The sequence below is a fragment of the Oryctolagus cuniculus genome, chromosome 19 (genome assembly GCF_051225735.1).
Source record: "Oryctolagus cuniculus isolate XC-2025 breed Fujian yellow rabbit chromosome 19, ASM5122573v1, whole genome shotgun sequence".
NCBI lineage: Eukaryota > Metazoa > Chordata > Mammalia > Lagomorpha > Leporidae > Oryctolagus > Oryctolagus cuniculus.
Window position 1 is genome coordinate 55,961,379 of NC_142885.1, and position 27,383 is coordinate 55,988,761.

General features: G+C 48.1%; 1 protein-coding gene across 1 annotated transcript in view; it reads right to left on the minus strand.

The window, feature by feature from the left end:
- Positions 1-3,001: 3,001 nt before the first annotated feature.
- The window catches only part of LOC138847046 (uncharacterized), a 58,045-nt gene continuing 33,663 nt past the window's right edge, over positions 3,002-27,383 (minus strand). The window contains exons 3-17 of the mRNA XM_070064669.2: positions 21,299-21,499; positions 19,966-20,049; positions 17,878-17,964; positions 15,202-15,330; positions 12,105-12,155; positions 11,013-11,085; positions 10,721-10,847; positions 9,041-9,142; positions 8,307-8,367; positions 8,173-8,208; positions 8,029-8,096; positions 7,831-7,916; positions 6,703-6,773; positions 5,016-5,142; positions 3,002-3,151 (exon numbers count right to left, since the gene is read on the minus strand). Of these exons, the coding sequence (XP_069920770.2) occupies positions 3,132-3,151; positions 5,016-5,142; positions 6,703-6,773; positions 7,831-7,916; positions 8,029-8,096; positions 8,173-8,208; positions 8,307-8,367; positions 9,041-9,142; positions 10,721-10,847; positions 11,013-11,085; positions 12,105-12,155; positions 15,202-15,330; positions 17,878-17,964; positions 19,966-20,049; positions 21,299-21,499 (1,323 nt within the window). The 3' untranslated portion in view covers positions 3,002-3,131. The remainder of the gene's footprint in view (positions 3,152-5,015; positions 5,143-6,702; positions 6,774-7,830; positions 7,917-8,028; positions 8,097-8,172; positions 8,209-8,306; positions 8,368-9,040; positions 9,143-10,720; positions 10,848-11,012; positions 11,086-12,104; positions 12,156-15,201; positions 15,331-17,877; positions 17,965-19,965; positions 20,050-21,298; positions 21,500-27,383) is intronic.

Below are 27,383 nucleotides of genomic sequence, written 5' to 3' on the forward strand. Positions count from 1 at the left end.
ACCTGGCTCCTGGCTTCAGATCAGCGCGGTGCGCCGGCCACAGTGCGCTGGCCGCGGTAGCTGTTGGAGGGTGAACCAATGGCAAAAAGGAAGACCTTTCTGTCTCTCTCTCTCACTGTCTACTCTTTAAAAAAAAAAAAAAAAAAACACCTTTTCCTAGCCAGTGCCATGGCTCCCTTGGCTAATCCTCCACCTGCAGCACCAGCACCCTGGGTTCTAGTCCTGGTTGGGGCACCAGGAATAGTCCCGGTTACTCCTCTTCCAGTCCAGCTCTCTGCTGTGGCCCAGGAGGGTTGTGGAGGATGCCCCAAGTGCTTGGGTCCCTGCACCCACATGAGAGACAGGGAGGAAGCACCCGGCTCCTGGCTTCGGATACCCGGCCGTGGTGGCCATTAGGGGAGTGAACCAATGGAAGGAAGACCTTTCCCTCTGTCTCTCTCTCTCTCTCACTAACAGCAAAAAAGGTTTTCCTTGGCCGGCGCCGCGGCTCACTAGGCTAATCCTCCACCTAGCGGCGCCGGCACACGGGGTTCTAGTCCCGGTCGGGGCACCGGATTCTGTCCCGGTTGCCTCTCTTCCAGGCCAGCCCTCTGCTGTGGCCAGGGAGTGCAGTGGAGGATGGCCCAGGTGCTTGGGCCCTGCACCCCATGGGAGACCAGGAAAAGCACCTGGCTCCTGGCTCCTGCCATTGGATCAGCGCGGTGCGCCGGCCGCAGCGCACCGGCCGCGGCGTCCATTGGAGGGTGAACCAACGGCAAAGGAAGACCTTTCTCTCTGTCTCTCTCTCTCTCACTGTCCACTCTGCCTGTCAAAAAAAAAAAAAAAAAGGTTTTCCTTATTTTTATTTTTTATTTTTATTTTTATTTTCCATCCAGTGGAGCCTTATTAACATAGAAGGAAAATCTTCTCTTCTCCCTTTTCCTTAAAGTAGCCAATGTACTCATGAACTTCCACCTTGTTTCAGTGATGCCACTATGTCAAAAGGCACATGCATGTCTTTTACTGGATTGCCTCGTATAGGAATTGCAGTTTACAGATACATACCATCAATGCCTATGAGAGCCTGGATTCCCAAGTGGTGCTGACAAAGTGTGTTTTCAACCTTTTGAATTTTTTGCTTCCTTATGTTAAAAAGTACATCTTAGTGTAGTTTTAATCTGTACTTTTCTTGTCAGTAATATGGACCTTTTTTTTCACATGCTTAGGAGTCATAGGTGTTTTCTGTTCCTCTCAAAGTCTGCTGTTGGTCTATACCTCTTTTCCTAGTGGGTTGTTTGGCACTGTCTCCTCATTTTTGAACTCTATGTATTTGAGAAAAGGCAAACCCCTTCCTGTGTGATCTTAGTCTCAAATATTTGTCCACTTCACATTCTCTTTTGACTTTTCTTATGGCATTTTGTTCCAGGTAGATAGTTTTGAATTCAGTCAAATTTATTCACCAATTTCTTTTACCATCTTTGGATTTTGAACTGACCTCATCATCAAGGCCAGGCCCTGCCCTGGGACCCAGCAGGGGACCAAGACAAGTTGTTGCCACGAGGAGAGCAACTTGGGCCGAGGGACAAGCACCCAGGGACAGGAAATATGAGCTGGGCAGTGTCAGGACCACACATGGCTGTGGGTGCCCGAAGTGGGGCCTATTGGTGGTATCCTGGGTCTCCCTTGCCATCTCTGACAGCAGGGTCTGGACCCAGGGCTTTCTGGCCATGGATTATTTGGGTAGGGGAGTCCAGCTAGCAGAGTGAGAGCCTGAGAAAGTGAAGGAGAAGGGAGACAAGCTAGAGCAAGGGCAATGAGGTTTAATCCAAAGACATCTCTAGGGGGCCGCCTGAAAGTTGCATGAGACCCTCCGCTCCAGCAGGAGACTCCCAGTTACCCCTGGATCCTCCTCAGTGAGGACCGCCTATAGGGAACAGAGAGGAATCAAGGAAAACCTCCGTAGACCATGTGCCAGAGCCACGGCTGGAATCCTGGTGAGGCCAGAAGCCAAGGGCCAGGGGCAGCAGGTTCTAGCCCCTCTTTTCCCTCTTGGTACTCTCTCTCTTCCATTCTGTGCCTGACCTTTTCTACGACTCAGGCCCTCTGCTCTACTCCAGCCCTAGGTATAGTTCCTCTTAGAACTGCCCTCTGCCCATCACTCAGTAAAGAAATGCTAAGGACCGTGCAGTTCACAGGAGGGTTCAAGAAATCTCTGCTCCAAGCTCAGCTGCCCACAGAGTCCTCCTGGAACGGCGCCCTTGAAGAGCAGCTGGTCCAGTGAAGGAAGGGCCCTACAATGTCTGACCTGGGATCCTCCTGCTGGGCTCTCCGAGCCACTGCTGGAGAGCCATTGCCCATGACCTAAACTGGCCACATCGTGGGATGCGTGCCTGTGTGCCTGTGTATCTGGTCACAAGGCACCAGTGTGACTGGCAGACACCAGGTCCTCAGTGAACACTTCTAGAATTAGCCCAAGACCACCACATCCAGATAGATATTCCCGACCCCAGAAGGCTACCTCGTGCTCTTCATGGTCAATACTACAGAAAAGGCAATCTCGAGGGGGGCCAGTGTGGTGGCACTACGGGTTACGCCATCGGCCACAATGCCAGCCTCCCATAAGAGTGCTGGTTTGTGTCTTGGCTACTCTGCTTCTGATGCAACTCCCTGTTGATGAGCCTGGGGAAGCTGTGGAAGATGGCCCAAGAGCTTGGGCCCCTGCCACCCACATGGGAGACCCACATGCAGTTCCTGGCTCTTAGCTTCAGCCTGGCCCAGCCCGAGCCTTGGTGGTCATTTGAGGAGTGAACCAGCAGATGGAAGATCTCTCTCTCCCTCTTTGTGTATAGTTATGCCTTTCAAAAAAATAAATAAAAATCTTTTTTTTTTTTTTAACAAAGGACAATCTTGCTTCTCTCTGCAGTACCAGAGTGTCCGCCCATGTTTGATCTGTGAATGTGAATCACATTGTGAACCAGGAATTATCAGTTGGTCTTCCAGGACACAGACACTGAGACAGAGAGGGGATGTCATGAGGTTTATTAGGGAAACATTAGGAAGGATGGAAGAGGGAGGAGGCAGCAAGGAGCAGGGAAAACATTCAGGAGTGCACACTGGTCAGTTCTTCAATGTGTGTCATCGCCGCAGCATGCTTAGGGTGGCTCGGGCTCCTCTTCAAATTTCAGAATGATTGGCATGGAAGGCAAGAAGATTTGAGATGATTTCCATGTGGTCTTACTTTTGTCCTGTCCACACTGTGTCCCCTCATCTATCTGGGCTAGGAGCGAGTACCTCCATGTGTGGCTGTATCTGTGTCTCCAGCTCATGAAACATCACAGTCTGCACATCTCAGGCAGATCTGAGCTTCCTGTGAGCCGTCCTCATCACTGCCTCACCTTGTCATGTCTGAATTTGAGTAACAGAGAGGAGACTCTGCCTCATCTTTGCAAACAGGGTTGCAAGTCGTGTCTTGGCCTGAGCTATTACGCCCTTAGATTTATTTACTGTACTCCAGTGAACATCTTTTGATGATCTTACAAGAGGAGAGTTTTCATGTGACGTGGGAAGGGGAGTGCCCAATATGTGCAGACATTTGCCGGGTACTTTTGCCATGGGCTTGTTTTTTCTTCCTGACAGTGTCCTCAGAAACCAAAAGGATTTCTGTGTCACAGGTGACTGGGGGGGGCTCAGACGAGGCCCCACAGAGCGTGGGCATCAGGGCCTGAGGCAGCAGAGCCACAGGGAGAGCCCCATGGTGCCTGATGTGGAGCTGAGAGCAAGGCTAGAGGAGGCTGGGATGTGGTGAGAGGCGCCCAGCTGGGCAGCACACAGTCAGCCTCAGTTCCCCCTGGAGCCTCTCATCACGATGCGGAGGGAGCTGCCCACTGCCCCAGACCCAGCTGCACAGTCAGTGTCTTTGGGGCATCATCAAGCAAAGTCTCCTCACAGGACCAAGGTCCATTTCCTGGACCTCCAGGGCACGCGTCCTCACTGGCACTCCCTTATCTTTTCTGCCAATGATGGACAAAGGGCTTGAGGGCAGCAAGCTCTGAGCAGCGTGGGGCCCTGGCCTACTCTGGGTCACGGGGATGCTTCTGGAGCTGTGACTTCATGGGGTCTCCACGCTCCTACTTTCACTGCCCGCCCTGCCTGGGTGGCCTCTTCCAGCCCCATCTTAGGGAGCTCCCCAGACCCCCAAGAGGCCCGTCTCCTCACCTCCATCTCTCTTCTCCCCCACGCTCCTGTTTATTCCCAGGAAAATCACTCCCTGACTCATACTCCCAGGCCCTGCATTGGCACTCTCATTATATTGCTGCCCAGCTCTGTGCTGTGGCCTGGATGTGTCTTCCCTGGAGGACATCTGATGCCCTTGAAGTCAGGGAGGGGTTTCAGTCCTCACAGAGCTAGGCACGTGGCCCCAGATTCCATGTGTATCTGTAGAATTGATATTTCTTTTCTTTTCTTTTCTTTCTTTTTTTTTTTTTTTTTTTTTGACAGGCAGAGTGGACAGTGAGAGAGAGAGAGAAAGAGAGAGAAAGGTCTTCCTTTGCCGTTGGTTCACCCTCCAATGGCCGCCATGGCCAGCGCGTTGTGGCTGGCGCAAAGCGCTGATCCAAAGGCAGGAGCCAGGTGCTTCCTCCTGGTCTCCCATGGGGTGCAGGGCCCAAGCACTTGGGCCATCCTCCACTGCACTCCCCGGCCACAGCAGAGAGCTGGCCTGGAAGAGGGGCAACCGGGACAGAATCCGGCGCCCCAACCGGGACTAGAACCCGGTGTGTCGGTGCTGCAAGGCGGAGGATTAGCCTGTTGAGCCGCGGTGCCGGCCCAGAATTGATATTTCTGGCTTCTATAAGCAACTTATTTCCTCATATATCTGCTGCTTTGTGCATGATGGGGAGTCAGTGCAGCCCCTTGTGTGTCCTCAGAGACTTACGTCCCAGCTCCTCAGCCAGCCCCACTCCCCTGCTGCACCATTCAGAGTGAGGGAGAGAGGAGTACACTTTGCAAGTCAGTTCACTCCATGCGGATTAACATACCATACACTGTGTACAGTGTGCTCTTTGGAACATAGCGCATTCGCCCATATCTTTTGCACGGTGGACAAGAGCGGTTCTTCTTGCGCATTCTCCAGGCAGGAGGGCACCTCCGTGCCTCCATGTTGACCTGCAGAACACAGTACAGTAACATTGCTGTGATGGAGAAAAACCAGCACAGGAGCTGGGCCCAGCAAAGCAGGTCGACAGGCCATGGCACCTGCACTAGGTTTCAGTATGCAGCGTCAGTGCTCCAAAACCACCCTGTTCTGCTGGGTCTTGACCCATGGAGTGGGGCGGGGTGGGGGGTGGGGGACAGTCCTGGATGCCAGGGCAGTAAACGGATGTCACCACACAAAATTGTGTCTGCCAATCAGGATGGAATGGGCTGGTCCTCGAGGATTCTGTCACAGCAACTCACAAAGAGAAGCCTCCCAGACAGGGGTGCCTATGTGCAGCTCCCCTCCCCCCAGCACACCTGCTCCTCACGTGCGTGCTGAGAGGGGAGGGAGGAGGGGGAGGAGAGGGCACCTTCCACACAGGCAGCACCAGCCCCTGGGGAGGACTCCACAGGCTTTCCCTGGCCTGTCCCTAATTCTCAGAGCTCTGCAGGGCAAGGGTGGCCTTAGCACACTCCACAGAAAGCCCACTCTGAGTCTCAGAAATGGGGGCTCCCAAGGGATCAGAAAAACTCACTTCAGGGGGTGCAGCGGGTGACACCAGTGCCCCTGCAAACCCCTCTCCTTCCTGCTGCTTCCCTTGACAGAAAGGGTGTCCTCCCTGGAGGTGCCACCCACAGGCACAGAGCTCTCCAGGTGACGTCGAGTCCCAGGCACGCAGCAGCAGTGTCGCCTTTGGAAGTTAGTGAGGCACAGGGACAACATTCACCTCAACTCACAGGTAGGACTGAGGATGTGGGGGCACGCGCTGTCCTACACAGAAATGTGCTTGGGATGAAAATCAGTGCATTTGCAAATCAAAGCAGAGACGTCCTGGGAAGTGAGAGACCCGTGAGCTGGCGCAGCTCCCCAGGTCGGCTGGAAGGCTGCTGCGGGCACTCCAGACCCGACCTCCCCCTTCACTCTGTCCCTGCCTGTGTACACTTCCGGCACAGAGAAGCAAGGCCGGATACAGGGGCACGAGCACAAGGCCCACCCTCAGAGGGACTCGGCAGCAGCAGAGGGGACAGCAAAGAGGTAGGAACTTAGCAAAGCCCGGACTCTGAATAGACACTCAAGATTGCACCCAGCACAGGACCCTGTCGGAGGGCATGGGCTTCACGTTTTTCATTTCCGATTATCACAGCAGGTGTGCTAACAGATCAGTCACCTGCCCCCACAAAGGAAAAGGTCAAGTGGCAACCACCAAATACAGGAGCTCAGGAGCAGTCATCGCGCGGCAAGGCCCGGAGTCAGGAGATCGGTGCCGTCCTCCACCCGGGACCGCCAGACACTGACCTGGACCCCCTCGGGTCCCAGCCTCAAGCATGAAACCTTCAGAGGCGCCACCGACACGCCCAGCTGGGAAGGGTGAGGCCCGTGGATCCTGGGGAAGATTTTGCTTTTTGAAAAGTGAAAGACACTTCAAAGGTATCACAAGACCCACACAGTGCAGACGAGGCCAGGAGAGCAAGCCTCCGCAAAGTCAAGTGTCCCTAACTGGGGGCGATGAAAATGACCCCGGTATGTACCTGTGCGTTCTGAGCGTGCTTGGCCGGGACCGGGCCACTGCGTCTCCCAGGGCATGCGAGGGCGCCTGCATCTGCGGAAGGCAAGAAGAGACCGGGCTTGGCTCGCACACGTTCCGTGCCCCGCAGCCCTGCATGCCTCCCCCACCACCTGAGCCCACAGGGGGCCCTGACCAGGGTCACCAGGTGCCACAGAGAGCCCTGAGGATGACTCCAGCAGGGGTTTGCCCAACACATCCCCCAACTGTGCACAGGGCAGGACACAAGGGAGCTGGAAATCAACAGGAAAACCAAGGTTTCCCTCCCTGCAGGGGAAGTCAAAATTCAAACATGGATTAAAAATGACAACAAGGCAGCCTTGGGTGCAGAGGACACCCACGAGCCCTGCCCTGAGCTGCACTGCTTGTCCTTTGCTTCTGGCCCTAGGTGGATTTTCACTCCCGCGGTCGCCATGTGCTCTGCCTTCTGTTTCTGCCTCGGTGTCGTCTACATATTAAGGGGCACAAATGGGCTGCCAGAGACTCCTGTGCAGCGGTGAGACAAGCAGTGCCCTGGGGGTCAACGGGACCCTGCGAATGTGAGAATTTCACTCAGGACAGCAGGGACACCGACGCTGGGGGACATCTGCTCACTAACAGAGGTCCAGAGCAAGATGACAACAGAAAGAATCAAGGCACCTCCAGAAACACCTGCTACATTAAAGTGAACGGCGGCAGAATATTTATCCGCGAAGACAGAGCAAAGCAGCTGCTTGTCTCACAGGACCTTCTGCCCCAACTCGAGAGTGTCCTTGTGTTATGTTTCTCAAGTAAAAGAACAATAAAGCTTCTGCCCCTGACTCAAGGGGGCAGGAGGAGCTGGCCCAGTTCCCCACTGTGCACAGAGCAGCTGAGAGGTCAGGGGTAGTGGAGAGTCCACGGCCAGTACAGGGGCCTCGGCTCCACCCTTCATGGGGCAAGGCCCAAAGGGCCACGTGCCAGGACACCTGAGTGTGCTGCCTGCGCAGGCGTTCCCTTTACTAAGTGCTCGCGGACAGTGTTCAGAGACCCTCATGATCGCCCCCAGAACAAGAAGCGAGGGGAGGAGTCTGCCACGGAAGTGCAGCTGCTGCCCCGCCCCCACTGCTCCTACCTCTCCGGGCCTGGTTCTCCCAGCCGGGTCCTCCCAGGGCTGGCCCCTGCCTCTTGTACCCCTCGGCCAGATTCTTCATCTCCCATCTTGAAGACAGAGAAAAAATGCGCTTGAATGACAGCGAGAACATCACGGCACTCAACACAGCTTTATCTCAAAAATGCAAAGATGGGCTCGAGAGGCCAGCCTAGCCCGTACCTGTACCTCAAGTGCTCAGTCTCCCTGTCGAGGTGCACCAGCTCCTGCTCCAACGCATTGGCCCTGTGCTGTGGGAGGAACACGTGGGCTCGTCAGTCACGGAAGACAGGGCACAGAAGGAAGGAAGCTAAGAAAGGGTCTTACCCAGCTGTCCAGAGACTTTCTGTACTGCGCGGAGACCTGAGAAAGCCAACGCATCACAAGGGTCTGGTGAGGGCTTGTGGGGGGCGTTAGGGTCGGGGCGAGGGGCGCTCAGGGCTCTGCAGAACGCAGCTCACCTGGCACGCAAAGCTGCACTCCTCCTGCTGCAGCTCCTCCTGCAGCTGGTGAATTCTGCTCCTGTGATTTAGATTCGCTTTCATGAGTGAAAGGGCACCGCTGGGTGTGATTCTCAGTCCCTGCCCGAGCGCCTGCTGCCCTCACACTGAGCCTCACAGTTTATCCGCACCGGTGAAACGGTCCCCTGTCTGTGACAGTGTAGCAGGAGCACCGCTGTCTCTCTCACGTCCTTGTCTATCTGGAACGCACGCCTGCAGCTTCCGGGCTGGCACCGCTTCCTGGTCCCTTCTCAGTGTTTCCCTGCTCTCTCCTCCACCCCCAGCACCTGTCCCCCTGAGGCCCTACTCTCTGACTTAGGCCCTCACTGTGTTTCCCCGGGCCGCCATGGCTGGGTTTCCAAATGGCACAGTCACTTTCAGAGATGTGACTCAGCCCACTTAAAACTGCTTTCCCAAGGCTTAGGACAGTTGGTCACCGATCCCAGAACCATTTGCGTGAACCAAATTTCCACACGGTCTGGCCAGTGTCGGGGATCAGGAGATGTCTAGCAACTGTACATTTTTCTAATTTGTAACACTTAATTTTTTTTCTGACGTGGGTTCTCTCTACACACATCTTCTAAATATTAGCTTCTATTTCTGTGTGAATCGCAAGTAAACATTGTACACAGGTTGAACATTTAACCATCTGTTGGAGGTTTCGTGAGATGCTGGTGCTTAGCACCTGAACTCACTTGCATTCCTCTATTTCTGCTGTAGTCGAATTCAGCTTTTCCTCTTTTGCAGACAGCTGCTTCTCCGTATTGGTCTGCTCCTGTCTTCCCCTAGCCATTGCCCTGAGACAGGAAGGAAAGAGATATCATCCAGTAGCTCCAGTGACACTCTGCCTGTCTCCCCGCCAGCGGTCTGCAGGCCAGGAGTCAAAAGGCCCCTTCCCCCACAACCTGCGCCGTGTTCAGTAGGAGCCCATTGGCCTGGGGCGGTCCCGTATTCTGAGTTCCTACATGAAACTGCAACCTGGCTTAGTGTGCCATCCACTAAGAGCCTAACTTGGGAGTAGAGGGAACAGCTGAGTCTCAGCCAGTCACAAGCAGCCATGCTTCAGCCAATCAGAGGCAGCCAACAGATGAGCCCACAGGTGTGAGGCAACCACCTGGTTGGAACCCATGAAGCTATCTCTGCGCTTGCTTACTCTGTGAATTCTCACTGCCTGCAGAGCAGAGATGTCTGACTCTTCTGGTTCTGAGTGCCGCCCCCTCAGGAACAGTTCTTTGACCAGCGAGGCTCTGGTTTAATTTTCATGCCCTACAGTTTTTCTTAACACCCATAAGTGTGTAGACTGAGCCCCACACTCCGAGGAAAAAACTAAAGCTTCCCATACAGGGACAAAGAAAAATCCATCTCTGGCCTGCTGGCGAGTCCCAGGCCATTCTGACTGCTAATTCCTCTCTCTCTGCTCCTACTCCTAAGTAAATAAAGTCAACGACATGAAAAGCACTTTACGATATGCACTGTGCACCTCTCCGGGCGCAGTCTCCTGTGCTTGGTTGGGGAAAGCTCTTGTCAGTTCAGTATGGAAACCAGGCCCAGCCAACTGAACACAACTCAGCTCACTTGGATGAAGCAGGGGATCTTGACTGTCTAGTTTTTCCATGGGAGGATTGAACTTCTCCCTGCAAGGCTGGTGCCATGGCACAGCCAGAGAGACCCTCCCCAGACACGCCATTGCCAGCAGGTGCAGCAACTGCTGGACACCTGGGCAGGTCGGGAGAGGAACTCCTGTCGCCTACTTCAGACATATTGTTTCGAAGGCACAGAGGCAGGGACTGAGAAGGAAGACAGTGGGGTTCAGGCTCTGCTAAAGAAGGGACTCACTGAATTCCACACACTGTGGTTAAGTCCCAGAAGGGTGGTGGACTGGAAATGTAGTGACTCCTGTGGGACTTGGCCTACAGTGAGTGACCTCAGTTGTAGGCTGGATTCAGGGGGCCCAGTCCTGCCAGTGCCCTGCCTGTCTGCAGCCAGGGTCCAACCAGACCTCAATGATTTTTTTCCCAAGGTCTGGTATTGAGATAATGACTAAGCACGCAGCAAGCCAAGACCAGGTGGTGGGACTGAAACCTAAAGAGCAGGGCACATGGACCCCGAGGGAATCCAGATGATGAGGTCGTCAGTGGTAGTGCCAGTGTCCCCTCTGACCCCAAATAAATGATAGACAGGAATTTCTGACAACCAGCCAGATGGGAAGAAAAAACACAGGTTCTAGAAATCAAGGCAAAAAGGACAACCGCAATTGTGTTGAGAGTGAACATGGCAATAATATTGCAGGAGTTACTCTTGAAAAGTGAGAATTGTTTGTCTGCAAGTATGCTGACACAGCAGTGTCTGTCACAGTGAACACATGAACGTCTTACTCCTCAGCCATCTGTAGGTCTTTGCGAATATAGTCCAGCTGCAACTTCCAAGTTTCAAGTTCAGGATCCTTTTCTGCTTTCACAAATGCCCGTGTGTCACAGTTGAATTGTAATTTCCTTACATGTTCTGTAAAGGATAAAACAGTTGTCTTTGTGTGTGTGTACATGGACCTGAGGCCTTGGGGTGAGGAGGGGAGATGGGGAGGGCCCTGGAGGCCAGAAGCCATTCTTCACCTGCCCAGGGAAAACTCATTTCCACTCGGTGGGGCTTTCTGCCAGGCAAACACCATACCTTTCCGTTGAGGTGTGTTGGAATTCAAGGTTCTCGGCTCTGCTGCCCCAGGCCTCTCATTTATGAATTGAGACTTTAAGGCAAACATGAGAAGAGACATTCAAGAAGTATGACAGCACAGTGTGACTCTCTTTAACACTACTGAATTGTATATTTTAAAAGGGTTGCAGTTTAGTATATGTGCTACTGAAGCTAGCGCTTAAAAGGGTTAAGACAGTTAATTTTACGCTATGTGTTTTTTGCCATAATTAAAAATCTCTTTAAAGGAAGTGAGGGGCACTGGCATTGTGGTACAGCAGGTTAGGCCACCACTTAACAACACTGACATCATTTGTTGGAGTGCCAGTTCCAGCTCTGGCTACTCTACATCTAACCCAGCCAGCTTCCAGCTAATGTGCCTGGGAAGCAGCCATTCATGTTAGTCCAAGTATATGGGTCCCTGTCACCCATGGGGGATAAGAGGATGAAGTTCCTGGCTCTGGACTTCACCCTTGATTGTCATCTCATCATTTTCCTTCTTACCACCTTGTCTTTGGACTTCGGTGTCATATTCCAGAGCAAGGACTCATTAATGGTAATTTTAACCTAATGAAAAACATGCTTATTGGCCGGCGCCGCGGCTCACTAGGCTAATCCTCCACCTTGTGGCGCCAGCACACCTGGTTCTAATCCCAGTCGGGGCGCCGGATTCTGTCCCGGTTGCCCCTCTTCCAGGCCAGCTCTCTGCTGTGGCCAGGGAGTGCAGTGGAGGATGGCCCAAGTGCTTGGGCCCTGCACCCCATGGGAGACCAGGAGAAGCACCTGGCTCCTGCCATCGGATCTCGGCCGCAGCGCGCCGGCTGCGGCGGCCATTGGAGGGTGAACCAACGGCAAAGGAAGACCTTTCTCTCTGTCTCTCTATCTCACTGTCCACTCTGCCTGTCAAAAAAATAAAAATAAAATAAAATAAATAAAAAAAACACACCATGCTTATTAATGATGTGATTTCTGAGAACAAAATTCCATGCAGAGACGACACAACCATGAAATATTTGTTCTGAATCAAAGGTAAGGTGTACAATGGAAACCCTGTAGCAAATGTAGGCAGCTTACCTCTGACGTAGTGTTCTTCAAATTCTCTGTATATTTTTCTTTTTCTAGTATCTGCACATAATAGAAATAAAATGTGCATTGTGATTTCCATAGAAACACTGGACCAAACACTTAAAATATGAAAGGTTGAGCAAATCTATCTGGAGCTACCTCTATATTTGATGGAAAAGTGGTTGATCTAGGCTGGGGCCAGGGACTATGTCAAACACACAGAAATGAGGAACAAAGAAACACCTCAAGGCATGAATGTTTTGTGGCATCACACCATTTCTGCTTAGTAGCTCACGGGACAGCCTGGGTGAACAATGAGGGCAAAGCAAAGAAGGTGGTGTTCAAGTCACATGGCTCAAATGAAATGTTCTTCATAGATAAGAAAGGAGATCAAAACCAAGTGTCTCTCACTTCACCTAGAAAATTCTCTGTTCAGCATCAAGAGTGTCAGGGACTGCTTTCCTTGGCCTGATGTCTTGTTCATCTGATAATTCTCTCAGTTTTGTTTTGTTTTGTTTTTTAACCTTGCAGGGTAATGCTGAATGTTTGCTTACTCAGGTCAGTCTTTTACATTTAAGACATTGTGTGATGGGTACAAGAACGCTGAATAGCACTCAGTAGAAGTCAGCCCCCAGGCTCACACAGTTGACTGTCAGTGTGGATAAGCGTGACATTTCACAGTGTTGCACATGGGGCTGCACCATGCATTGCACATCTTCTCTCTAGGAGTCCCAACAGGTCCTCACAGTGCTCATCAGAAAACAGGCCTCCCCTGCTTTCCCCAAAGGTAGGAGAAAGTAGCCCAGAGTCTTTCCTTCTCTTTGAAAAGGCCAGCCTTCTTGAAAATCTGTTTTCCCAGAGCCTAACTGCGATTTTTCCAGAAACTACATGACCACTGTGAAGGGAAATAGCCAACTCTCCCTCTCTCTACCCTTCCTAACCTGGAGGGAAAACCAGAATCACACTGAGCAGCACAGATGAACATTGCAGGGCTCAGGCTCCGTGGAAGACTGAGCTGGTCAGGAACCCTGGGGCCCAATCACCACCACAGGGCTGCTCCATGGCCCCTGGAGCTTTAGGCTGAGGCACTGTGTGCCAATGTTATGGACTCAGGGATATCTCCTCGAGGACACAAGGGCACGGACAGAGAGGAAATCTTAGCCTCTGCCACTCTCCGTTGGAGTAAACAGAAAACAACCTAATCTGTAGTCAGACAAACCTAAAACCCCCACATACAAACTAGTTATTGACCTCAGTCCCTTTTAACCTGCATACGATGTCTGGGTTCATTGAAGAATTAGAAAACATAATAAATTCACCAATAGAAATAAAACCCACAGTTTGACAGAAAGAAAGCATTTAACTCACACTGAGCTATGGCAGCAATAATAGAATGATCAGACTTGGAATTTAAAACCACTGATTAATATGGCAAAGACTCGGATGGAAAAACTGGGCGTAATGCAAGAAGAAATAATCAGCAGAGAAAGAGAAATTGTAAGGCTCCAAAAGAAAGGCAAGAAATCAAAACACAGTAGCAGAATGAGGCATCTCTTTGATGGTTCACTATCAGGCTCAACACAGATGAGGAACGAACCAGTGAATTTAGGATGTCAGGGGGCCAGAGTTGTGGCATAGTGGTAAAGCCACTGGTTTGAGTTCCAACATGGGCACGGGTCTGAGTTCCAGCTGCTCCCCTTCTGATCCCGCTGCCTGCTAATGGGAAAGCAGAAGATTGCCCAAGTGCTTAGACCCCTACACCCAGGTGGGAGACCTGGAAGAAGCTCCAGGCTCCTGGCTTCCGCCTGGCCCAGCCCTGGTCATTGCAGCCATTTGGGGAGGGAACCAGCAGATGGAAGACCTCTGTCTCTCTAATTCTGCCTTTCAAATGAATAAGTTCAAAGAAAGGAAGGAAGAAGGAAGGAAGGAAGTCCCAAAAGAAAAATGTAAAGGAGAAAAGGAGATGAAAAGCAACACAGGGAATCTAAGAACAGGACCTATTGGCACTTTTTAAAGATTTATTTATTCATTCATTTGAAAGGCAAAGTTACAGAGACAGAGACACAGAGAGAGAGAGAGAGAGGAGTCTTCCATCTGCTAGTTCACTCCCCAAATGGCTGCAAAGGCTGGAGCTGGGGCAATCTGAAGCCAGGAGCCAGGAGCTTCTCTGGGTCTCCCAGGCAGGTGCAGGGGCCCAAACATTTGAGCCATCTTCTACTGCCTTCTCAGGCCATGACAGAGAGCTGGATTGGAAGTGGAGCAGCCAGGACTCAAACTGGCTCCCATGTGGGTTGCTGGCACTGCAGGTGGCAGCTTTACCCACTACACCAAGCCCTGAAACTATTGGCATTTATTGCGTACTTTAATCCCATGGGGCCAGCACTGTGGCATAGCGTGTAAAGCCACCGCCTACAGTGCCAGCATCCCATATGGGCGCCAGTTCAAGTCTAAGCTGCTCCACTTCTGACCTATCTCTCTGCTGTGGCCTAGGAAAGCAGTAGGAGATGGCCCAGTTCCTTGGACCCCTGCACCCATGTGGGAAGACCCGGAGGAAGCTCCTGGCTCTTGGATTCGGATCTGCACAGCTCCAGCCATTGTAGCCAATTGGGAGTGAACCAGCAGATGAAAGACCTCTCTCTCTTTCTCTGCCTCTCCTTCTCTCTCTGTGTAACTCTGACTTTCAAATAAATAAATAAATCTTTAAAAAAAATCCATAACAGAATAATACAGGTTCTTCCCAGGCTCATAAACATTCACCAAGGTAGACACCACTCAGGGCCATAAAACACATGCTAAACAGTCATAGTAGGAAATTTCCTCTCAGGCCACAGAATTCATCTACAATTCAGTAGTAGAAAGATAGCTGAAAACCTACAAAATAATTGGAGACTAAATGACATACCTCTAAAGAACATGAGTCAAGGGAGTAATCTCTAAAAAATATAGAAATATTGCAGTGTAAATTAAGATGGGGTTTTAAACACTGGTGGGATGTAGGGAGAGTGTTGCTTCAATGAGGAGTAGTGCTAAATGCACTACTAAATGCTGAAAATTCCTCTTCATTTATAATGCAAAGTATGCCTGTATGATATGGTAGTATACTCACAGCAAGTTTAGTTCTCCAGAAGAAAATCTTAAATGTAGAAATCCCAAGGAAAACACCAACAACAAACTTCTGGAAAATTCCCAAACAATGCAGACCGAGATGAAACTGGCACTGTGGAATCTCAACCATCTGTAAGATGACATCAGAAACAGTGAGAATCCTCAAACACATTACACAGTCGCAAGGGCTCACCCTTAGGACCCCTGAGCAAGCCTGCCAGGGGTCACCACACTCCTCAGGTCACTGCAGAAATGTCACACTTGCCAGTCTCGCATTTCCTGGGTGTCTGGGAGTGTGGAAAGCATTGTGAAAGCGGGTGCCTTCACGTAGAGAACCCAGGTCACCCTGGGCCCTGCCCTCTCTGGGGTCTAATGCTGCACAGAAACCCCCTTCATTGCACTTCTTTCTGGGATTCGTTTATTTTCCTCATTTAAGCATCAGCATCAGTTAAAAAAAAGTAGAATCAATAGGTAATTTTATTTTGAAAAAAGATAAGTTTTATTTATGAAATAAAACCAAGATGAAGATACTGAAAATGATGCTGAAGTGTGGGTTTATTATTATTCTTGATATCAATTCTATTAGACCTTCATGGGAATGAAGACAGAAATTCCCACAGAGTAAATTCTGACTGCTTTCCATGGATTGCTCTGGATTTAACTGTATGCTTTTCAAAAACTTAACCCTCAAATTCTAAATGTTTCTTTCAAGATGATGAATTAAACAGAGCTAGTAATGTAAGCGTTATGCTAAGTCAGGAATGGAAGAAAATTATTTCCTGATTTATGAAACATGTGAGTGATTTTAGAAATATGGTGTTGAGTAGAATAAGACAAAAGGAATAAATATGGTATGCATGCATCTGTTCATACAAAATTCTAGAATAAGCAAAGTTAATCCTTGATATGGGCAGGAACTTACGGGGAAAAAGTGAGGGCAATTATTGGGGTGACTGTCATATTGTAGATCTTGAGATTTTTATATATTTTCCAAACAGTGAACTTATACCCAATATTTATGTTTTCCTCCATGTAACTGTTTTGGAAAAGAAAAATCTGTCAACAAATAGGTAATTCTAGTTCGTGACAGTCATGCTGAACTACTTAGGAGGAAGTACAGTGATGTCTATAATTCAATATGAAATATACTGAAACTAAGAAGGACTGAGAGGGACGGATGATGTGTGTAAATTCATGTTTGGTAAAATGTTAATCAGCCAATGCTATATGTCTGCACATTTTCATAACAAAATGGCAGTGCTAATTAGCAAAACCAGGCAAGTGATGGGGCTGTGTGGATGGAGCTGCCGCCTGCTACACCAACACCTTATACTGGAGCACTTTTCTCAAGTCCCAGCTGTCCCACTTCCAATCCAGTTCCCTGCCAATGTTCCTGGGAAAGAACAGATGATGGCCCAAGTGCTTGAGTCCCTGCTGCCCATGTGGGAGACCTGGATGGAATCTCAGGCGCTGTGGCTTAGACCTGGCCCAAAACTTACTGTGGAGCCATTCAGGGAATGAATCAGCAGATGGAAATTCTCTAACTTTGACTCTTCCTTCCTTTTTCTGTCACTCTGCATATCAAATAACTCTTTTAAAAGATTACCAGAACTGGGGCTGCAGTGGGTAAAGCCACCACCTGCAGTGCCGCCATCCCATATGGGCGCCGGTTCTAGTCCTGCTGCTCTACTTCTAATGCAGCTCTCTGCTATGGCCTGGGAAAGCAGTAGAAGATGGCCCAAGTCTTTGGGACTCTGCACCCGCATGGGAGACCCAGAAGAAGCTCCTGGTTCCTGGCTTCAAATCGGCCAAGCTCCAGCCATTGCGGCCATTTGGGGAGTGGACCAGCAGATAAAAGAACTCTTTCTCTTTCTCTCTCCCTCTGTCTCCCTATAATTCTGCCTTTCAAATCAATTATCATAACCAAAATGTCTTTTATGTCAGTGAATTTTTTTGAACAGGAGTTCCAAAAATGATTGAGATTGTTCATGCTTGAAGAATTATAGGTACAATACAATTGGATCTTTCTCATTGTGGAGTTGCAAAATTCAAGGAGATATTTGAAAACCTCACAAGCATGTGAGTTTCTGAGTTTTTATTTTAAGGGTAAAGATCAATGGAAATACAATTCCTGCAACCCATTCCAAAATAAAAGATAAGTAAATTGTGGTATATCCAAGGTAAAGAGTTCTACTCAGCCATGGAAAGGAACAAACTACTACTATATAAAACGATATGGATCAATATCTGGTCATGCTGACTTAACCAAGCTGTAAAAACAATAATAACATCCATCATGTTGGATTACCTTCTATAAAATGAGATAGACTGGGATCAGTGGTTCAGGGAAGAATGGGAGGAGGGAGGGTAGAGGTCAGATGAGTTAACAAGGAGCAGAAAGAAATATCTGGAGTGATGGCCGAGTTCACAGTCTAAATGAGATGATGGTTTCATTACTGTATGCATATGTTAAAAATTAATAAATTCTACTTCTGAAACTGATACTGTTTTCTATAAAGATCTTTGCCAAACAATCTGTAGGAAAAAAACCTGGTACACAAACTCACAGTTTTATGTTTCCAATGAAAACACAGACAATATTTTAAAATTACAAATAGAATTTTACCTAAATTTATAGGCAAGTTTATGCTCAATTAATAAGTAAATATAAACTTACTTTGGATGTTAAGCCAATATCTCCTATTGAATGTTCATGAAATAACTGGTGAAATTGTGTTGTAAAAAATCCCAAAACATAGACAAACTATATGGAAGAATGAGAAAGAGTTTATAAAAATTGCTGTAGTATCAGTGGGATAATTCATAGACATATGTTCACAATTCTGAGTTTCTTCTGTAAAATGTAACAGCCTGGAGATCAGTGTAGCAGGGCAGTACAAGAGGATGGAGGGAGAAGATCAGATGGATGAAAAGGGAGCAGAAGGAAATGTATGAGAGCGATGGGTGAGTTTACCATCTTACATGATGTGACAAGTTCATTACTGTATACAAACGTAAAAAAAATATATATCCTAGCTTTGAAGAGATACTGCTTACTATACACAATTAACCAAACAACTTGTAGAAAAACATTTTATACATAAACTTAGAGTTTAATTTTTTCTGACAACACATGGAAAATCTGTTAAAATGGTTAATAGAATTTTACTATAAATGTATAAGCCAGTTTACAATTGGTTAATAAATGAATACAAACTTTGGAGGTGAAGTCAATATCTCCTATTGAATATTTGTGAAACGACTGGTAAAATTGATTTGTAAAAAATCCAAAATCATGGCCAAACTATATGGAAGAATGAGAAAACATTTACAAAAGTTGCTACAGTAGGAGTAGGAGTAATTCATAGATATATGTTCACGATTCTGAGTCTCTTCTATAAAGTAAATAGCCTGGAGATTAAGGCAGCAGGGCAGGACAAGAAGGTGGAGGGAGAAGGACGATGGATACACAGGGTTTAGAAGGAAATATATGAGAGCGATGGGTGAGTTTACCATCTTGAATGATGTGACAATTTCATTAATGTATACAAATGTAAAAACAAATACAACCTATCTTTGAAGAGATACTGCTTACCATATACGATTTTGCCAAATTTAATCTGTAGAAAAACTCTACTACACAAGTTGACAAGAGCTTTTTTTTCTGACAAAACATGGAAAATCTGGTAAAATGGGTAATAGAATTTTACCTATGAATTTATAATCCAGTTTACAACAATTAATAAATGAATACAAACTTACTTGGAAATGAAGCCAAGATCTCCTATTGAATGTTCGTGAAATGACTGGTTAAATTGTTTTGTAACAAATCCAAAAATATGGTCAAATTATATGGAAGAATGAGGAAATGTTTACTAAATTTGCTAAGATATCAATGGGAATTATTCAGATCCTTGTTTATAGATATGGGTGTGACTGGTGAAATGGACAACTGCTGTGACAGTCATACCTGAATTATTAAGCCAAAAGAAATTAAGCCCACTGAGCCGATACTGTGGCATAGCAGGTAAGCCGCTGCCTTCTAGGCTGGCATCCCCTATCAGAGCACCAGTTCTAGTCCCAGCTACTCCAATTCCAGTCCAGCTATCTGCTGACGTACGTGGGAAGGTAGCGATGATGACCCACAAACTTGGGCCCCTGCCACCCGCATGGAAGACCTAGATGGAGTTCCAGGCTCCAGGCTTCAGCCTGGGCAGACCCCAGCCATTGTGGCCTTTAGGGGAGTAAACAAGTGGGTGGATGATCTCTCCTCTCTCTCTCTCTTTTTCTCTCTCTCCCCCTCCCTCTCTCCCTCATTTCTCTCTCTCTCTCATCTCACTCTACCATTCAAAATAAATACATAAATCTTAAAAAGAAAAAAAAGCCCATCATGTCTGAGTCCCTTCTGTGGAATGTAATGGACTAGGATCAGTGGTTCGATGGGGAATGGGAGAAAGGAGACGTTCAGGTGGATGAGCAAGGAGCAGGAGGAAATATTTGAGAGTTATGGATGAATTTGCCATCTTAAATGAGGTAATGATTTCCTTGCTGTGTACAGTTGTTAAAAATAAATTCTAGTCTTTAAAGACATACTACTTACTGCACGTTTACCAAACCATCTGCTAGAACAAAATCTGACACACAAGCTGACATGGTTTTATTTTTCTGACCAAAACATGGAAAATATGTTAAAATGGTTAATAGAATTTCACCTATGAATTTGTAAGTCAGTTTGTAATTCATTGACAAATAAATATAACCTTACTTTGGATGTGAAACCAAGATCTTTTGGATGTACATGAAATAGCTGGTTGAATAGTTTTGGAGCAAATCCAATTATATGGCCAATCTGTATGGAAGAATGAGAAAAACAATTACAAAATGTGCTAAGGTGTCAATGGTGATAATACATAGACATCTATTACACACATGAACATGACTGAGAAAGATGGGGAACTCCTGTGACAGTTATACTTAGTTATTGTCCCAACAAAAATAAACCCATTCTGTCTGATTTCCTTCTATACATGTGATAGATTTGGCTGAGCAGTTCAGGATGGCAGGATGGAAAGATTTATTCCAAAAATTAAGTACGCATTATTGTTGAACCCAGATTTCCAAGAAAACCTGAAGTTTTCTTCAATGTTCACAATGATTCTGAACCAGCACACTTTGTGTGAAGTTTGGAAGTACACGAGGATTTGCAGGGTAAAGTGATGTGTGTTCCAACTGACACTATGAGAATCGAAGTTATTTAGAAACACAACTCCAAACAGCCACTAAGACTTCCTCTTCCTGACTCCTGGTATTGCACCTAAACCGATCAACGGTGACGGTAGACATCACTGTGTGAAGGAAGGCAATAAATTGGGAATGTTTGGTCACCATGACAAAAGGCAAACATATCATTCTACAGAACCTAGATGTGCAAGTGTTATTGGAAGAAAAGCTCAAAATAGAATTCACGCCAACCCACAACCCAGCCTCAGTTTTGTGCCTACCGAACTTTTCTAGAAAGTGGACGGAACCTGAGCCCTTCCACCGTCAGCCCTCCCAGCGGAGGGGAGTGCAGTGCGCAGTCCTGGGGAGCACGCTCTCTGTGAGGAACCCCGCCGGCCGGGAGGCCTCGCTGCCGTTGCTCTCAGCACCTTGTTTACAGACGCCCATCAAATGCACGAGAAGCACAAGGCCACCTGGCCAATCACTGTAAAACACCCCCGCCCCGGCCTGGGCCCTCTGGCTACACCTGCCGGCTGTCTGGACATGGCTGTCAGTTATGCAATCCTGAGTGAGATCCAATGGAGCCACTAAAAGCTGAGGCTCTGACAGCCAGTGACCATAGGCATGGATGGAGGAGGGAAATGCAAGCCAGGATCATTCATCCACATGCTCAGAGATGAGGATGGGCAAGGAGCTCCACTGTCATTGACAATGCAACCTGGTAACGGCAAACAGTCTCAATAAAAACGATCAAGATATTTCCTCCTTTGAACACTGGACAGAAACAGAACAGTTTGTTGGGTTTTTTGCTTGTTTTTGTTTTTTTACTTTGAAAGGTTTTTTGGCTTGTTTTAAAGATGTATTTTGAGGCCTCCTACCTGGAGCTCGTGGGGAGGCAGTGGAGGAGCTGCGTCAAGTAGATCAGGATAGTCACTGAAGTGCCGCTTGTCATCTTCCCCAACGTGCTGGGCGCGTTGCTGCTCTTGCTCACCCTTCTCTAGAGCAACACGGCCGCCAGCCATCTCAGGAAATGGGGACAGAAGGGGTGCTTCTGCTGCCCCACAGTTCCAGGACATAGTCTGGGGTGAGATGGAGGTGTGAGCAGCTGGAACACATCCACCCATCACAACAGACAGAGCAACGATGTTTGGGTGTTCCCAGACAACTGTTACTTCCTCAACCCTACAGAACCAGAAGCTGCCACTGAAATAGGGCCTAGTATTCGGGCCACCTTTTTTGTTTTTATTTTTATTTTTTTCCCTTTCTGTCTTCCTCGAATATGAGAAATATACTTTAAAAAATAAAAGACTCATCTATGGGGCTGGTGTCATGGCAAAGCAGGTAAAACCTCCACCTACAAGGTCAGCATTCCATGTGGACACCAGTTTGAGTCCCAGCTGCTCCACTTCTGATCCAGCTCCCTGTTAATGTGCATGGGAAACAGAGGAAGATGGCCCAGCTACTTGGGCCCCTGTCACCTACATGGGAGACTCAGTTGAAATTTCAGGCTCCTGGCATTGGCCTGACTCAGCACGGGCCATTGCAGCCACTTGGGGGAGTGAACCAGCAGATGGAAGATCTGACTCTCCCTCCCTCTGTTATTCCACCTTTCAAATAAATAAACTTTAAAAAAACAGTATAACATCAACAGCAAAAAGATTGATTTATTTGAAAGAGTGACAAAACGACAGGTAGAGACACAGAATCTTCCCAATTACTGGCTCACTCCCCAAACATCCACAATAACCAAAGCTAAGCCAGCTGGAGTCATAGGGTTTCTCATGTCAGTGACAGGAATGCAAGTACTAGGGCCACCATTTGCTGCCTGCCAGGTGCATTAACAGGAATCTGGATTGGAACCATGGAGTAGACAGACTTGAACCTGGGGCTGTGATATGGGATGCAAGAGTTCCCAGCTGCAGCTTAAGCTACTGTACCACACTACCTGCCACAGAGATTCCCCTTCAGGAATGTGGGTGATTGTGCCTCAGAGCAAGGGTCGTCCCTGATAACTGCATCTTTGCTAATCCCTCACTAAGAACCTAGAGTGTCCAATCCAAGCAAATGGCATCAGTCCTGCTCCTTCTCCCTCTTTCTCTCCTACACATAGAGGGTTATGGTTTTGTACCGACAGAATGAAGACCTCCCCAGCAGGAATCTGGCCTTTCTTTAGATCTGGAGAATCCTAAGGACAGTAAGGATCCCTTCTCACATGGCTGAATTGACAGCCTGCACATGACCTGGTTCACAAAAGGAAGGACAACAACCCCTCCCACTCCTGGGCAGGTCACTCCTAGTGACTGCCCCATAAGGACTATCCCAGGAGGATGCAGCCACTCATTGTCCCAACTGAAGGGCATCTCAGGGCCCCCTCTAAGCTGCCTGGGAACAGAGTCCCTGGGGGCAGCCTCCAAGAGCAGAGGGAAGGGAGGACTCAGAAGTTGCTGAAAGTCAACACACCAAGTAACACAAAGCACAGGTGACACTTCACTCCTAACAAACTGGTACCAACACCAGTGACTCAGTGCCGCTGCTCTGGGGCTGCCAAGCTTTCACACACATGGGTGGTCCCTCCCTAGGGAACAACCCGCACGGCAGGGAACAAAAGCTTGCGACACTTGAGGGCCTGCCTAGGGCTTCCAGGAGCCAGGCTTGTTCCCATGACTCCTATGACATCACAGTTCCCCGTGTTGGTAAAACTACTTTAATGAGACACAATCCCATACCATATAGTTCCCACCAATATAGCACATGGCTTCTGGTCTATTCACTAATCCTTCCCTTTTGAGACTATGAGGTTGCTTTTTCTTTTCTTTGAAAGTTTTTATTTAATAAATATAAATTTCATAGATACAGCTGTTTGGAATTTAGCGGTTCTTCCCCCCATACCCACCCTCCCATCCCCATTCCTGTCCCACCTCAAACTCCCTCTCCCATCTCATTCCTCATTAAGATTCACATTTAATTATCTTTATATACAGAAGACCAACTCTATACTAAGTAAAGATTTCGACAGTTTGTACCCACACGGACACACCAAGTATAAAGTACTGTTTGAAGACTAGTTTTACCATTAATTCTCAAAGTACAAATCATTAAGGACAGAGGTCCTACATGGGGAGCAAGTGCACAGTGACTCCTGTAGTTGATTTAACAATTGACACTCTGTTTATGACATCAGTGATCACCTGAGGCTCTTGTCCTGAGCTTCAAAGGCTATGGAAGCCTTTTGATACACAAACTTCAACATTATTTAGAAAAAGCCATAATCAAAGTGGAAGTTCTCTCCTCCCTTCAGAGAAAGGTACCTCCTTCTTCATGAGGTTCCTACTTCAGGATCCTAGCCTGTCAGCCTTTCCCGCCCCTGGACCAAGCCAAAATGGATGTCACAGGTGTAATCAGAGCCTGACCAGCCTGGTCAAAACATAGGCTGAGGCCCCTGGACTGTCAAGAGCCCTTGAAAAGGCTCTTAGGTAAAGCACAGGGTGACACAGCCCCACCGAAGGGAAGACACCACGGCGCTTCCTGCGTTTACTCACATTCCTCTTGGCGCTGCTGGGAAACCCCAGCACCAGGATCCAAAAGAGCCACCTCCTCACCTCCATGTCCTGGTCCCCTCAGGGTGCCTGAGCGGCCAGATAGGAGGTGGGGGTGGTGAAGGGGAAGGGGGAGGGGAAAGGGGTGGGGAATTGGGGAGGGGAGGGTGTGGCAGGGAAGCGGGGTACTGAGGAGCTAAAGAGGAGGAAGAGGACAAGGGAGTCAGGAAAGTGTCTCGGTCAAATCAGGTGTAGAGGCAGGAAGTAGGGTTCAAAGCTAAGTCACTGGGAGTTGGTCCACAGACCAGACACACGCCAAGTGTGCGTCACTCAGGAGTAGGTAGAGGGACACGGACAAGGGCTCCGTCTTCCTCCGGGTCTTCTCCTGTCTGGAGATCACCTTACCAACCCCAGACTTTATACCTTCTCTCTCAACCAATCCCCTGCCTTTGCCTTGCTGCGTCACAATGCAAGCCCCACCCACTCCTAGAATGCCCCTCCCCCACACTGACCGCATGCGGGGGGCTGAACCCCTGTCTCAACGGCTGTTATCCAAAAGTCAGAGAGCAAGAAATGCCGGCAAGGATGAAGAGAAAGGCAGACTTACATGTTGTAGGTGGGAATTTGAATTAGTGCAGCAACTGTGGAAAATGGGCAATTTCTTAAAGAACTAGAAATAGACCTGGCATGAGATCCACCAATCCCACTACTGGAGATACCCCCCCCCCCCCAAAAAAAAAAGAACTTATTTTATGAAAGAGATACCTGCTCCACCATGCTTATGGCAGCACTGTCCACAATAGCCAGATATGGACTCAACCAGGGTGTCCTTTATCAGATGAATGAACAAGTAAAATGTGGTACATATATAATGAATATTCAGCTAGAAAAAAGAATGAAATTCTATCTTTTGTAGCAAAATGATTGAAACAGGAGGACATCACGTTAGTGAAATAAGCCAGACACAGAAAGACAAGTATCACATGTTCTTCCTTATGTGTGGGAGCTAAAATTAAAAAGAAAAAAAAACTCAAAAAATGCCCATGTGATATATATCAGTTTTGCTGCAAACACAGTGTTTTGTCAAACTGTCCTTCAAATCTTTGTCAAATTGTTAGGAAATACGTACTACTATAGTTTTGATGATTTGACATCTTAAAATTTTCATTTGACTGTTAATAGCCCTTACCTATTTTCCTGGTGGAGTGTGGACTTTTTACTTTTAATTTGTTGAAGCCTTTATTTAGTAGAGCCATTAAGTCTTTGATTGTAATATAAATTAAAAATATGTTATCTAAAAAAAGTTTTTCATGTAATGACATTGTCCACTGAGCTTTCCCAGGAGTGGGCATTATGGAGGGCAGCTAAGCCTTGGCAAGGGGAACGCCAAGAGTGAAGCCAGCCTAGCCTTCAAAAACATCTGGGCCTCCTGGAGAACAAGAAAGAGCCCAAGGCTGGTGTGGTAACATAGCAAGCTAAGCTGCCACCTGCAATGCTGGCATCCCACATGGGAGCACGGGTCTGAGTCCCAGCTACTCTGCCTTGGCTCCAGCTGTCTGTTAAATATGCCCGGGAAGGCAGCAGGAGACGGCAGACCTGGATTTAGTTCTTTGCTCCTGGCCTCAGCCTGGTCCAGCCCTGGCCATTGCAGCCATTAAGGGAGTGAACTAGCAGATGAAAGATCTTTCTCCCTCTCTTATCTCTCTATCTCTCCCAATTAAAAATAAAATAAAAAAAAAAAGATTATGGGTTGAGCGCTGTGGTATAGCAGGTAAAGCTGTCACCTGCAGTGCCGCCATCCATTTGGCCACAGTTGGAGTCCCAGCTGCTCCACTTCCCATCTAGCTCTCTGCTATAGCGTAGGAAAACAATAGAAGATGGCCCAAGTCCTTGGGCCCCTGCACCCACGTGGGAGACCTGGAGGAGGTTCCTGGCTCCTGGCTTCGGATCGACGCAGCTCCAGCTGTTGCAGTCAGTTGGACAGTGAACCAGCAGATGGAAGACCTCTCTCTCTCTCTCTCTCTCTTTCTCTCTCTCTTTCTCTCTGCCTTTCTGTGTAACTCTGACTTTCAAATAAATAATCTTTTTTAAAAAAAACCATCAAGTATAGAAATGTTACTTAAAAAAAAAAAAAAAAAAAAAAAAGATTACCGAGCCAGAGCTCTGGCGTTGCAGGTAAAGCCACCGCCTATGGAGCCAGCATCCCATATGGGCACCAGTTTGAGTCCCGGCTGCTCCACTTCCAATCCAGCTCTCTGCTGTAGCCTAGGAAAGTAATAGAAAATGTCCCAAGTCCTTGGGCCCTGCACCCATGTAGGAGACCTGGAAGAAGCTCCAGGCTCCTGGCTTCAGATTGGCACAGCTTTGGCTGTTATGGTCATTAGGGGAGTGAACTAGTGGATGGAAGATCTTTCTTTCTCTCTCTCTCTCTGTCTCTGTAGCTCTGCCTTTCAAATAAACAAATCTTTAAAAAAAAAAAAAAAGGAGGAGGAGGAGGAGGAAGAAGGGCTACAGAAGCTAAGAAAATTGAAACAGTAGTCAGAGCTCCATCTGCTGGATTTTCAGGAGAAACAACAAGATAAGCCTGTTCTTTTTTTTGACACCAAAAAGAAAGTTGAGCAGTATGATGTTGCAATTTAGCAGCAAATAGCCCCAGAACTAGTTGACAGAGTCTTTAACAGACCCAGGATAGAGACCTTGCATAAGGAAAGGTAGAAGAAAAAGAGTCATTTTATTTTTTTACAAGGCAGAGTGACAAGACAGAGATCTTCCATTCTGTTGTTCACTCCCTAAATGGCCCTCACAGCTGGCTTGTACCAGGCTGAAGTCAGAAGCCTAGAGCTCCATCTGGGTCTCCCGCATGGGTGGCAGGGACCCAAGTACTTGGGCCATCTTCTACTGCTTTCCCAGATGCATTAGAAGGGAGCTGGGTTGGAAGTGGAGCAGTCATGACACAAACCAGCACCGACATGGGATGCTGACATTGTCACAGGCAGTAGTTTAACCTCTTGCACCACAACACTGGCCCCAATCAACTTTTTATACTATATAAAATGAAGGGGAGGGGCCGTTGCCATGGCTTACTTGGTTAATCCTCCACCTGCGGTGCCACCATCCCATATGGCGCTGGGTTCTAGTCCCGGTTGCTTCTCTTCCAGTCCAGCTCTCTGCTGTGGCCTGGGAAAGCAGTGGAGGATGGTCCAAGTGCTTGGGCGCCTACACCCGCATGGGAGATCAGGAGGAAGCACCTGCTTCCTGGCTTCGGATCGGCATAGCTCCAGCCATAGCTGCCATTTGGGGGGTGAACCAATGGAAGGAAGACCTTTCTCTCTGTCTCTCTCTCTCACTGTCTAACTCTATCTGTCGAATAAAAAAAAAAGAAAAGAAATGAAGGGGAAGAGGTAATCAACTTCATCTTTAAGCACCT